Below are 15545 nucleotides of genomic sequence, written 5' to 3' on the forward strand. Positions count from 1 at the left end.
ACCTCTAAAATCACACATCACCTGTAAGATGGCACAGTATCATTAAGATCACGCAAAACCTCTAAGTTCACAAAACACCCTTAAGATCACACAAAATCTCTAAAATCATACCTACCCACTAAGATCACACAGCACCTCTAAGATCACACAGCACCTCTACGATCACATAACACCTCTAGGATGGAAGGATATCACTAAAATCACAAAACACCTCTAAAATCACACAACACCTATAAAATCACACAAAACTACTAAGATCACATAGCACCTCTAAGACGGCACAATATCACATATCATATAACACCACTAAGATGGCACAAGGTCACCGATCACACAGCACCTCTAAGACCACGAAACACTTCTAAGATCACCAAACACCTCTAAAATCGCACAAAACTACTAAGATCACACAACATCTATAAGATCATTGAAAACCAGTAAGATCACAGTACATCTCTAAGATCACTCAAAACCACTAAGATCACAGTGCACCTCTAAGATCACACAAAACCACTAAGATTACACAACACCTCTAAGATGGCACAATATCATTATTATCATAAAACACTAAGATGACTCGGGAACTTAAAGATAATTACATTTTGCGTGTAAAGAGAGTGTAAGAAATTGTAGCTTTGTTAACCTCTTTACACACCAAAATGTTTACACGATTTCATTTGTATAGATATCTCATTTTACAAGCAAGTTGATCTCTGTCCAATAATTCATAAACTAAATATTAGTTATTTATATTACATCGATACGACTAGAATATTATTGTCTATATGTTGCAGCCCATTCATCGGGTCAACATTGTGTTAGGTTGAAAACTCATTTCACTTGGAGTCAATAACCCTGAAGCACAATCATACAAAAAGATCAAATGGCTACAGGAGGAGCTGAAATAGTTGGTTACAGCCTTGCCAAGGTTGGGACTCTGACACTAGAAAAAACCAGTAAGTGATCCATAAGTTACATAAAAAAATCCAATGGAGTTTGTAAATGAATATTTTCATAATCTGCATACGGATACTTGTAATATATTCATTACATGGTAGAATATGTCAGTAACTACTTTATACTCGTTTGTTTCCTAATGTCTGACATAAAGGAATATGACAATTAATACATGCATATTTTCTTAGTCTTTGTTACTTAAGCCTGGCATATTTATTTGAATATTTCAGTGAATACTTTGAATTTCGATTTTAGTTTCATACTCTAGTGTTACCTATTGTCGGGCATACTTAATGGAATATGTCAGTAAATATTTCATACCCTGCATACAGATGCTTTCAATACAAATATTATAAAAGAGATACAGGAATGACCGTGTATACTAACAATACAACAGCCAGTGGGAAACGCATAAGGGTTGTCTAAGCCTAAATATTGAAATTATTAAGTAACCATCAAACTATATTGTAAAACCATAAGCTCAGGTTTTGGTAATTTGATATTCCAACTGGCTGCAAAGAAGGTATTTTCATTGACTGTGCGTGTAAGCTTCCACGATGACACATATTATACTGGCTTTCTGTAAGATGACATAGTCTGATGGTTCTACATACACATACAAAAAGAGATTAATAACTGAGCATACCTTCTTTGTTCAGTGTATTGTCTGGCTACATCATATGTATTCATATGCAACATGAACCGACCGATAGCGATTGTGACTGCGTCGTGACATGTATGAACATGCTCCTGTCACTGTTTGCAGGTAATCTTATCACCGCAAAACTAGGTTTTTCTTTTACCGAGCTTAAAGAAGTATTTACCTTCATGTATAGCGCCAAAATATCTGCCCTATGGACAGGTATTATATTTTTGTTAGAAAAGGGTAAAACATCTATGTATTCTTTTTCTCGCACGGACGATGTTCAGACTACATTTCTTGGATGATCTCCATCTAGAAGCTGTTCTCACGAAGTATCGATATTATGAACACAAAGAAGACTGGTACCGATGACGACGATTTTGTTGATAAAGCATCTCCAAACAGATATGTTGTTCGTCTCTGGCACAAAGTATATTAAAAAAAAACAGATTTTATGCATGTGCGTTATTAAAAGATTGGAAAGTATACGTCACAAGAATAAAACGTTGTATTTATATGTTTTCAACTAACAAACATCTAAAGCAAAGAGTCTCATGTTGTTCATATTTTAGTAGAATTACGTTGAGGAATAATGTTCAAGTTAATTTCTTTAAGAACAAGTTTTACAAGATCGTGCGTAAAAGAAATAATGTCATCCAAATCCAGTATAATTTAGTCTATAGTCTACTTTGTTGGCAAAAATCTCAAAATTGTTTTGTTATTAATATTTTTATTTATCACAAGCACGTGTCCGCAATATGGCAATATAAGACTGCATTGATCATGTAATCATATGAGGTGCCGTTTTATTATTGTATGCTGTAAAATACATTCGGTGTATGATATACATAGTCTCGTGTATGATAGCATAACTTCAAATTCATTATATTAATATTTCTTTCATTTTATTCTTTTATAAAATTAGATGCATATCTTAAATTTGTCTAATGAATGAGCTATATTCCGTCCGAACTGAGTGAAAATTGTTGGATATAGGCGATATTTCCCAATTTTAAAAATAAAATTCAATTGTGAAGAAAAAACATACGACTAAAACTTAAATTTGGGAATTTCGTGTACACTAATTCAGATTTTATACTCGTTAACTAGAAACTACAAATTCAGTTAATTGATATAATAAAATAAAATGATATCACAAGATAAATATAATATCACAAAATAAGGAAAAAGGGCAAAATGGCGCCTAATACTATTAGGTCTAATATGGTTCGATGTTCAAAATATTTAGATTTATATATGAATATTATAAAAACTATATTAGTTTGATAATGGTTCGGTAATTGCCGTACTCACCCCACCGTCAACCAGGGTTATTAGAATATGCTTTTTTGACATTTGTAGAGTTAGAGGTTGAATAATCTCCCACTCACCAAATTGTCAAACATGGGTTGTATCCACCATATAACATTTTATTAGTTTTAAAGAAGTTTGCGATTTAATAATAGAGCAAACATCAACAAGGGTTACAATCCGTCAGTGTGGACTGGCCAATCACACTCTTGAGTCGTGCAATCAGAGGTACATAAACGCATTTAACACCTTGACCTCCAGCCAGTTGGATGTCGTTTGGAACACAGAAGTTTGACATTTTATCGTCAGAAAGAACGTCAGACTCCTGTGGTTGAACCATAACACTCACACGCACACACGTGTGTGTGCGTGCGTAAGTTAATGTTTATTAAATTGTGATCCGCCTATGGCATTTATAAACATTGTTTCGACTCTGTCATCAATTTTATAGATCAGTCAAGAGTTTCATTGATCACTGATTAATCACAAGTTACGTAAGAAAATAACGATACAAATATTAAGAATTTCCACCCACCCACCTCATTCATAAAGGACAGAGTGCGCAGGAATCTGGAGTGAGAGAGAATACTTACCTTGAAACTGAACCTTCACCAAGTAGCCTACTATAACTTGGATAGTTGTAACGGTATGTGTACACTTTCCATGGGGTTTATTTACACTGTTCATAATATTAGTGATAAAAATTCGCAATAATCTGTAGAAATTATAAGGCAATTTTCTTGCTCATGAGGCAGACACACTGTAATTTATTTCATGCCTGCTTTTGTTGCTGTTGTTTTTTCCTAAACCTATACATAAGTTGTAAAACAAAATTATTTTAAAATATCAAAATATCCAAAAGGTGCCCCCATCTGCTGTCTCTGTTTGGGTTGGTCAGGCAAGAACTTGTTTCGGAGGTAGGGGGCACCAGACACATGCCCCTCATTCCAAAAAAATATGAAAAGTACTTTTTGTTTGTATGTTTCCCCCTCAGATATATTGTATATATTATTTAAAACCAATTTTATTATAACAAATATTAGTTTTAATTTTTGATGGGGTGTTTATTTTTCCCCAGTATTATCTTTGGGGTTGTTCGTCTGAGCCTGGTTTTATTCACCTTGCTCGATGTCCCTTCCCTGAAAATTGTTTGACCTTTCTACACGTCCCCTATGTCTCAGTGCTTGCTATTTGTATTAGTGCTATATTGTGTGTATGCTATATTTTCGGTATGTTTGAGACAGCAAGTGTAAATCAGAATTTTCCTCAGTTTTCTTATTTCAATATTTTGGGATTTACAATCATTATATTATATATTTTTGCATCCGTTAATTTATTTTCAATTTATTATTTTAGCGATTGGAACGGTGTGCTATATTATTTTAAGAAAATAAATATATTGTTTTATTCGAGTGTTAATCTTTGTTGTTCATCGTAATATGTTCTTTAAATATATAGGTAGGATGTTCTCGATTCAAGGTCAACTCTTCTTTATTCTCCTTGTTTTTCTCCTGATTCGAGTTAGACCCCCTTTAATTTATTTAAACTATTTCTTAGAAGTTTCCAAATTGTTTAAGACACTAAACTAATATAGGTCGTTTGACCATACAGTGAGGGAGTTGTACGGTTAGAGAAGAGAAAGATAGTCAATGGTGGTAATCCTGTATGTATTTATTATCTGTTGTAGGGTTTAATATCATTTTTCAGGAAACGATAGGCTATGCATGGCGGCCAGTATTAATGGTGGAGGAAGAACCCGGGAAAACCACGGAAAGAACCACCGAACCACGATAAGCTACTGGCAAGCTTACTCACATAACCACATTAGCCGAATTCGAGACTCGAACCAACGCATACAGAGGTGAAATGGCAGCGATCCTTAAAGAAGAGCGCTTGTTTTTTTTATTCTCTATATTTCCTTATTTCAGATAGTATTTTCTTGTTATTTTTCCAAAGTATGAAATCATATGAGTCTTTTGAATTTTCAAGTGTTAATTGAAGATTTAATAAGTATGGGTTCTTATTTAGAATATATTATAATATTATAAATTAAGAATTTTTTTTAATTCAAATGTAAAATTTTATTTTTTTAAATATATTTCTATTTAAAAAGAAATTTTAAAATATTTAAATGATATTGATATCTTGGGAAAAGATCTTACTTTTATTTTTATTTCATTTCCCAAAAAGATATTGCTGATTTAGAAATTTAAGTTCTATGTAGTTTCTAATCAAATGGTTTTATGTTCCTATTTAATATTATTTTGATTGGGGGTTTAGAAACGTTATTATTAATTATTTTTATTATTATTTCCTTTTATAAATTCTAAAATTTGAATTGGGTCATGGAGTTTGTAGGTTCCATGTACGGGTCCAGAGATGAGTTGGAGGTTCTCGCCTACTCACTGGCAGTATCACATTCCTAGTGGGTAGCTAACCAGAGCTCCCCTCCCATCGCCCTTTCCCTCCATATTCTCCCTCCCCACCAGGAATCAATTCTTTATTAAAATGTTTCATTGTTATCTGCTTATTACAATTATCTACCCACATGCCCTCATTATTCCTATAATATAATCCGTATTTTATAGAGTACGGTTTTATCGAAATTCCCGTCTAAAAGTAAAACACTTTCTCTTTTATATATCCCCTTTTTACATAGTTCGCCAATCAATTTTATTCTATCGTATTTTCTAATCACATTGTGTCATAGTGTGGTAATTACTAAATGGGAAATTTTTACACAGTGGACATTTTGGCGATACTCTGATCATGTGCAGTCTCACTGCCACGTCTCCTGTCAATCATGCATTATGCATGCATTTGAAGCAGAGGCTTTGAATTTTTAGTGATCCTAGCTTATTCGAGTGCCTTGAGGCCGGTTCCCAGTTCACTCCTAAATTTGCTCTTGTTTTTTTTTTGTTGTCTCTTCTCTAATCCATTGTTATGCATATTTCTCTTCTTTTTCCCATAATCCCGTTTTATCACGATATTTAATAAATAAATCCTTAATAGGTCTAAATTTCCTAGGTATTTCAAGTTGTTTTTTTTTTTAAATTTATTATTTTGGTATATCTCTGTCCTTTTTCTCATGGTAAAACCGTACCAATATATGTATATCGGTTCCCACGGTAGGATGGGTGCAGATTTAAGTCTTTTAAACCTATTTAAAATATTAGCCAATTTAATTAAAATGGGATTAGGTAGTGCTAATCCCTCTCTTTCCCTCGCTCTATATAAAGTTTCTTTATTGTATTTTATGCTCACATATACAATTAAAAATTGCATTGTTTTTTGTTTCATGTGACATTTTCTATTTCTCTTGATTTTAAAATATAATTTGTGTTAGAATACATTTTCGTTTTGACCACCTGGGCCCGTTCCATAATACATAGTGGCGTTAGTGCCCAGATATTCACATTGTCTTCTATTTTCTTTCACATATTTTTACAATTTTCCTGTTCGTCTCTTCTCCCGAAGTAGATTCCCGTTGCTTTAGCTCGTTCTTTAATGAGGTGGGGACTTTTTCGGGGTGGTTGCCCTACCAGTTTCCTATCTTTAGAATTTCTGTTTTATCGTGGTTGATTTTATACCTTGAGGCTTTTCTAATTTTTTCAAATTTTTTTAAAAAATATTTAAAGGAGTTTGGGTCTTTTGTAACGTTAGTGCAATTATCTGCATGTTGTAGCAGCTTGATTTCATCTTTTGTATTTGGAACCATTATACATTCAATTTTACTGTTCAGTCTTATTCTTACACTTAGGATCTCAATCGCTGTTACATATAATAGCATGGATATTCGGCATCCTTGCCTCACTGCTCTTTGTATGTCGAATTTTCCCGTGTTTGCCCCATGTACCTGTACTCTTGAGGTTATTTTGTTGCTCAGGATTTTAGTCCATTTTTTACAATTTTCTCCAAATCCAATTTTTTCCAAGACTTTTTGCATATAATTGTGTTCTAATATGTCAAATGCTTTTTCCTGGTCAAAAAGTACCATATCACCGTTTAGCCCACATTCTTGCATGTACTCTGTGATTGTTTTCGTAATTAAAATATTATTTTGTATATCCCTCTCCTTGGCCCCACATGTTTGGTCTATGTTTATAATTCTGAATATTCATTTTGTTATTGTTTCTGCTAAAATTTCACTTAGTATTTTATAGCCAGGATTTTGGAGGGAGATGGGTCTCCAATTTTTTAGATCTTCCTTATCTCCCTTCCCTTTATATATATATATATATATATATATATATATATATATATATATATATATATATATATATATATATAAGTGTTATGATCCCTTCCCTCATACCTTCCGTCATAGTATCATTTCTCAAATGAATATTATTGTATGAACCTTAAAGAATGGGCGATAACTAGCCGCGGAATTTCATATAAAAATCCGCGGTGTGTCCATCTATACCTGGGGATTTTCCTTTGGTCAGATCATTTATTCTATTTAGAATTTCTTCGCTTGAGATGAAATCATCACACAAGTTCTTGTGTTCTGATGATATCATCTCACAATCTATCCCTTGTAAATAATCCTCTATTATATTGGTATTAATTTGTTGTGAGGTATGTACATTAATGTAAAACTCTTCAATGTATTTTAACAGTTCCTGCCTGTCCTTTACCCCTTTTTCCTCATTAATTGTAAGAGTTCCAACATATTTTTGTCCCCCTTTAACTCCTCTCTTTTGTACAGTTCATCCGCTTGTTTATATATAGCAGTGAATTTCGCAGCCCTTATTTTCCACCCTTTGTTTTCATCTAAAATTTTGTTGTTTAATTTCCAGTTCCGTTTGCCCCATTTGTGTGTATATTCTAAAGTTATTTCTAGATATATTAAATTCTGATCTGAAATTTTAAAGTCCTTGATGCCTTCTTCTTTATATATATCTTTTTCAACATTAGTACAATAAATTTATCCAATCTGCATTATTTATTTTGTAATTATATGATATTCCCTCCTTAGTAAATTGAATTTTCTACATATGTCTACCAATTTCAGTTTTTTTATATAAAAAATTCGAACCCTGGTTTAAACCTTATGTCGTTGGTGGTTAATTTCCCATCTATATCTATATTTCCCCCACCCAATTAAATCTCCCCTTAAAATTAAATTTTCCATGGTGTATTTTTCCATGTATTTAGATAAATTATCCAAAAAATGTTGTTTGCGTATTTATTCGCTTGCATATATACATCTAAAAAGTGAACTTCTTACATTACAATGTGAATCAATCTCCTTTTAAAAAAATCCACCTTATTTTCCCTTTTCCAATTCACCCCCCTTCTATATTTTTATGAACGTTGCTACTCCTCCTCTTACATCTTCTTCCTTAAAATCATTTAAAATAAAAACTCCATTTTATCATCGTATAATGCTTTTAACTCACTGGTGAAACCGTTATGTTTTTTTTTTTTTGTATAAACAAGACATTATTATCGGTTTCATTGCATAGTTTTTTTATTCTTTCTTCCTTGATCCCATTTGCATTTATAAATAAAACGCGGAACTTTTTTCCTTCCATTTTTCATTTTCCTACCAGGTTGCCGCATTACTGTTATACATGGTTATTTTTAACTTGAATATGTGTTTTTCTATTTACTTAAGTTGTATTGTTTGTTTGAGGGGCACTGAATACCCCTAAATTCTTAGATGATTATATTGTCTTCTGTCTTAACTATGCTTGTTTGGTGTTTGATGTTTTATGTTTTGGTTTTCCGTTAATTGCGATTCCGTTTCGTTTTCTGTAATGTTGTCGTTTTCGTTATTGTCATTTTCTCTGTCGCTATCTTCGTTGTCATTTCACTGTCTCAGGTTATTTTTGTCCCTATCGTTTTGTCCTGTTTAATTTAATATATAATTACAGGGCTCTCTCGTTCTGTGTCACTACTGTCCCTCTCCTGTGACGAGCTTGACCTGGAGAGGGCTTTCCTTTTATTTATTCTAGTTATCCTTATTTTTGGCAAGGGAGTAGAGGTCAGATACTTCAAACTCACATCTGACTCCTCACCTTCAATTTTGTCATTGTCCTATACTACTGAGTTTTCTTCTTCTTGTAGAAGGGAAAACATGTTGGTCAAAGTAATCGGAGGCCACCTTGAAGGGGTTTGGATGTTCCCTGTTTTATTCGGGCTGAGTATTTTCTCCCACTCTGGGGATATAGAGTTTCCCTTTATTTCCGTTAGGTCTATTTCTGGGAGTGCCGTTAGCTCATTGTTTGTTGTGGTTTCGGCTATGTCTCCCTCTTTGTTTTCCTCGTTTCTTATTGCATTTAAAAGCATCACTATTGATGTGTCGTTGTCTATTTTTTATTATTTTTTTTTAATTTTTATTTTTTTGTTCATCTACCTTACTAGCATAGGTTGTTGTTGTTTTTGTCACTGGTGCCTGCTGGTATGTGTACATTCTAAGGTCATTCCCTGTATGTTGGCATTTGGGGCACTTTATATGGTTTTCACACCCTCTGTACCAGTTTTTCAACCTATATCTCATTACGTAGAAATACGTTGCGATCTTAGGGGCATCTTCTTTGGCCACAGTGACGATACGGGCGCCTATTTTTACATTGCCAAATCCCCAGACTGTGGCCATTTTGGGTTTCACTACCTTTGTTTTGAGTTCTCTCTCAATCGTGTTCGTCAGTTCTATTGTTTCAATTTCCAGAGGGAGGCCTGAGATCGAAACATTAATCGTTTTTGCCTCTAACTCACTGGTCATGGGCGCAGTTTTGTAGATACTGACGTTGTTCGCTTTAATTTTCATTTGATTTATCTCTAAAAGAGGTGTGTTGAATTCCTTAGGGTACAGAACATATTTGTTGTAGCCTGCAATTTCGCAGGCCAGCTATTTGTTCCATCTCAACCATTAAATTTTGAGGGCAGTCAATATTTCAGCCTGCCATGGCGCGCTCGACTTATTGGCAAAGTCTAAGGTTTATCACCCCAGGGGATGGAATTCTAGAAGCATTCGGTCTTCTACCTTGGTCTTGAAATTTGTGCTTAATTTCGTTCCCCAATTGCATATTAAATAACATGTTGTTTTCTGCTTCCATGTTTCTGCAATAAACTCACTGTTTACTGTCTTTGCTATTGAAGAGTCTCGCACTACTATTAGTCCAACAATTTACTAATTACTGTGTAATTGATAAAGAGTAAAGGCGGCGAGCAAGACTGTGACTTGTATTCAGTGAGTTGTATTCAGTGTATACTGCCCCCACATAGGGATTCACAAATATTTGAAAATCTAATTAGGTTAAATGAATAATAATAATAAAAATTAAAAGTTAATTTAAAAAATATGAGTAACAAATGAGTAACAAAAATGCAAAAAGGTGATGTTGTATCTAGTGCAATCACTCTAGATACAAAACAATAGTACCTTTCCTTGTGCGTAACTGTCAGCTGTTAATCCTTTGTTTTAGCGCGCACCCAAAGTGCGTCTGCTCTTTTCGACGTACAAGCACGTTCAATCAAACCAACCAATGGAAAGGGTAAAAAAAAACCTATTGATGTAGGATAAGCCTCGCTTCCTTTTAATGGAAAATGTATACCTCTCGTGGTATATCAATGATAAAGCGCACACACACAATCTATCTCTGTATCGGCCTGTCTGTCTATGTATGTACTTACGTATGTATGTATGTATGTATGTATGTATGTTATTAACCTGTAATATTTGATGTACAAAGTGATGTACATACGTGGTTCAACAAATGGAGACGAGTTATATATAAATGTACTATTTTCAGTGAATTATCACAAATATTTTATTTATTAAAGTTACAAATTCATAGCTCGGTGTAAAATAAAGTACATGTATGCTTAAGCCACACAAAGATTTCCAGTTAGATTTTCTCATCTCGAGACGTTATTGTAACTTTTTAACATTGTTGATAAATCTCATGGAAAGTGTACACCTAACAAAATATCGACCTCGGTTCATCTAGGTTACTTGGTGTAAGATGTTCCCTAAAAAGAATATGGAAATCAGAGAAAATATCGATCACATTCATTTCTAAATTGGTAAATATTAATTACTTTTCTTTCTGTTTTGTTATTTTAAAAGTGATCCATAAACGGAAATTCATAATTTCTCAAGAGAAATAATCAACCCTGGAAACTATAATTATATGCGTAGTCATACTAACAGTATTGATATATCAAATTGCTTCACACCAACACTTTAAATGTCAAGTTAATTTTAATATATGTTATATATCTGTGTATCTGTCTATCTATCCCGGCGTGTAGCCTTCGCTATCTTAAAGAATTAAACTCACATGGCCATTGTTTGGAAAGAAATTGTAATTTTTCGCACCAAGTTTGTGTTATAAAAGATTACTCAGTTAATATTCCTGCTGCAAAAATGACAACAAAAAAATGAAACTTACTGAAAAGTAATAGACCGAAGTCAGTTATCAACTTCGGTGCGATTAGCAATTATAAGCATTGGATCTATCAGGCAAAATATTGGTCTTTCTCAAAAGGATGAAACTCTATTGACGGCTGTACACAATTATTGAGAACCCATGCATTATATATAGAACAAGATCGTATTTATTCAAAGAAGCAATGTGTTCCAAATGATGAAATAACGAAGTAGTAGTGTTCGATTTATCTACACATTATGTTTTGATAGAACGATATTGTTTGATTTCATACATACTAATAATTCCATTAAAAAAGATATGTCGTTTTTCGATTTAGTACTTCTTTATAATGTATATCACTTAAAGGGCACCGTAGTTTTACAAACATATTGATAAGAAAGATTTCGTATGCATAAGATAATAATCAGTGTCAGTTGCCCTTTGTTGACGGGGATACGGTGCATTGGGTATAACTGTGTGACAGCGTATTCCTGAATTTACAGCGATGTAAAGCCGTAGAATAGTGTTCAAACAGCTGTAAACAGATCACGTTTGCATGTGTTTATTTCTCACGGGTTGATCTACCTGAAACAGTAGCTCCCACTTATGTTAAACGGTTTTTAACATTCAATGTATTGATGGAATAGGGGCATTAAGCTTGACTGATATACATAGAAGCTCTTTACCCGAGACTGGCAAAGAAACGAAATATCAGACACACAGAAGTCGGAACGAACTTAAGTTCAATATTATGTAGTAATATTTGAAGACTTGTCAGCAAAATATGGAAAGCAGGCGAACAAGTCTCATCCAATATGTCCTATACTTCTTCAGCTGGAAATCCGTTGTGTCAAAGATTAGTTTTCTATTTTTTATTTTAAGTTTTGCTTCTTTTATTACTGCGATATGACCTATGACAAATCAAGAGAAAAACGTAACAGAATGCAATTTCATGCGTGGCAATATCATTTTGAAATCGAATGGTAATTTGAACTTTATTTTAAAGGACAAGTTTAAAATGTATAAGGGATGAAGATTATAATGGATTTGTTAAACAAGTCAAATCTTTGCTTGTACTATCGTTGACATATAACGACAAAATAATCATAACATGTATGTATGTATGCATGATTTTAAAGTGTGTGCATGTGATTTGGATTGTTAACGTAGCTTTAAACAATTGTTCAGTCATATCGCGACGATGTCTTCAGTGAGGCAGTTAATAGTCAGTTTATAGTGAGGTCTAGCACTGGTACATCATGTTGTGTGATATCCCACAGTCAAATTATCCTGACAGCAGGCCGACCAGCCCTAACACTAACCTAATAAAACTTAGCACCTAGCGAAGCAGCTCATTTTTTAAAATAAATATTGGGTATGACTCGGCCAGGGTTCGAACATCCGACCTCATGCATCGGAGGCAGACACTGTAACCAGTAGGCCACCAGAGCGGTAGATGATGTTTAAGATATGATTCAGTAACAATATGTGATGCATTATGACAGCGGTTCTAGTATACGCTCAAACACCGCAGTGATAGGCATGGCGCTGTATTAGTACGTCGTAGTGTCAATATTATTCATCATTACTTGTAGTTTCTGAGTTATGGGACGCCTTGGTAAGCAGGACACAGTAATAGACATGACGCGGTAATAAGACGTCGTAGAGTCAATCGAATAAGCTTTAATCATTACCTATAACTTCTGAGTTATGGGATTGGACATTACACATTCAGGTTCAGATGACGACAACAAGGACAAAATGTGTTCGCTTCGCTGAAAATGTCCTTCGCTTTTTCAAGTGTCTGGAAGAGGCTTTTGCCTAAATTTTGACATTTTTTATTTCAATATTCCATTTTTTTTTAAGTCGAAGTCTTGTAATATGTTCTCTGCGTTATATTGTCAAACTGTACATGCATAACAAAATAAATTATAATTTGCTACAACAATAGTTTGCTCAGTTATAAAGTTTGACTTCTCAATGAGGTCTTGTAAAAATGTATACAATGCTGGAGAACATTCCACTGGGAAATGGTATTTTGCAATGTCAGGGAGCATCTAAAATATTCTCTCTCTCTCTCTCTCTCTCTCTCTCTCTCTCTCTCTCAAAATTACAGACACTGGTTTCATTTAGCTTGTCAGAAATTTGCCGCGAAGTTAAGTAGAAATATTAGGAAAATTCGAAGTAAAAGTATATAAATTTTGTTAGTAAAATACACGTCATCAGATACGAAAGTGTACTTTCATTGGAAGACCAGTGATTTATTTTCGCAATAATAAGAATATATACGGCCATGATACACGTGTTTAAAGTTAAAAATGCCTTTACCTTCCTCCCAAAGAAAGCCACTTTCTTCGCAAACAGTTGTCTTGGTGAAAAGTCACAACGGATATTACATGCACGGCATTTGACATGATTGATTCGTTACTATTCTTGAAGATGATTAAATGGTGCAAAACCCTTTAGGGAAATAAAGCTCGACAAATCGATAATTATATATATATATATATATATATATATATATATATATATATATATATATATATATATATATATATATATATATATATATATATATATATATATATATTGAGTTCGGATCTTCAGGCTTGGTAAATATTTCTCTTGAAAAAAGATGATAAACTAACATCAGAACTACTATGCAAGAAGATGATAACCCCAGACACATTTACAGTGCACATGTTTAAATATCTTTAAAATTATTAATTCGATCACTGCAAATATATACCAGAAATTTGCACATTACAACATTAACAACCATGATAACCATTTGATGTATTATTGTTTTATTTTATAAAATAGCCTAATGTACCAATACATGCAATCTTTGAAAGAAAAAAATGTGTATAATCTGTTTTCCGTTATGTTTGTCTGACATGTTTTTATTTTTCCCAGATAGTTATTAAGTAGGCGGAGTTTGTGTCATACAGTTAAAGACACGCAATCCTGGTACACTCGATGCTCAAACTCTGTCAGATTAAATCGCTACCGCTGTTTTGACCCATGTGTGATGCAAACTTTAGTACATCGGGCTTCGCGGATTTGTAAATAATTACGTTTCTCCACGTTGCGTGTTTCCGCCAGCTTTCTTGTCAGTGCAGACGTCAAAACCGAAGGCAGTCATACCAATTTGAGAAAATGCAGCAGACAAGTAAATTAATGAAGACGTTTATTAACACGGACTTTCATTGAAATACTCAGGGTATTGCATACATATAGGGTATTCGACTAAATGTTGAGTATGACAGGGAAATGTTAGATGAATAATTTATTATTATTATTTTTATGATTATTATTTAGTGAGTTTCGTTCGCCTGCCCTTCTCCGTTTGCATGGTCAATGCCAATAATATGGTTGAACAACCTTTTAAAGAATGAAATAAATAACATTCAATAGGTTAAATACTATATGTTTTCGAGAATTGTTTTCGGCTTTTAATGGAATTTGAAACAAAATTGAAGTTTTTAAGTGATACTGTTATAGCTGAAAATTAACTTAGTGTTTCTAATTTTGTTATGGTTTTATTAGCAAATGGAATGTAAGTTGGCTGTGTTTAGTTCAGTGTGCGATGATGCTTTTTTAAGAAGTTGTACTCGTTAAAATCGACGGCCTTTATTCAGTGTGAAAAACTGGTAGCCTATGCGTTTATTTCCTCGTTTTGACTAAAATCACGTTTAAAAAAAATGTATCCCCCCTCATTTTGGTGTATGTCCCTGTTTTGTGATCAGTTATTACGTGGTATTGTGATGAAGACCTTCACTCTATAGCTTTCAAGGAATGACACAGAGTTATTTAATGTAAGGATGGACTCCGTGTCTGAATTTGTCTTGTCCATTTTTGGAAGAGTATACGATTAATACACACGAACGTACGCACGTACGTAACATGATTAAAAATGTGGGAAAATAACAGTTTCCACACATAACCTATTGACATGCTATTGTTGGTATCTTCGGTTTACTAAAATACTGTACAGAACTATAATAGTGTAATTAGTGGGTCTTTGTGATGTCTGCTGTAAATCTCTCTTGCAATAATAATAAAATGATGAAGCCATTACGACGATTGTAATGGTCAGTTATTTGGTATTTAAATTATACATTTACGGTATTTTTGTGTAGATTGGTATCAACGTTTATATTATGCATTATTTTAATGTTCATATTACGTAAATATACAAGTTATTTTAGTATTTTAATATAAATATACTTATGGAAATTTAGTAAATA

The 15545-nt window shown here is 33.4% G+C and overlaps 1 protein-coding gene across 1 annotated transcript in view; it reads left to right on the forward strand.

The window, feature by feature from the left end:
* The first annotated feature begins 883 nt into the window (after positions 1–883).
* Positions 884–15545, forward strand: part of LOC149789701 (uncharacterized) — a 45170-nt gene continuing 30508 nt past the window's right edge. The window contains exon 1 of the mRNA XM_089973097.1: positions 884–956. Coding sequence (XP_089829223.1) covers positions 884–956 — 73 coding nt within the window. The remainder of the gene's footprint in view (positions 957–15545) is intronic.

Source organism: Sinohyriopsis cumingii, chromosome 10 (assembly GCF_028554795.1).
Source record: "Sinohyriopsis cumingii isolate HCF-2022 chromosome 10, ASM2855479v2, whole genome shotgun sequence".
In the NCBI taxonomy this organism is placed as follows: domain Eukaryota; kingdom Metazoa; phylum Mollusca; class Bivalvia; order Unionida; family Unionidae; genus Sinohyriopsis; species Sinohyriopsis cumingii.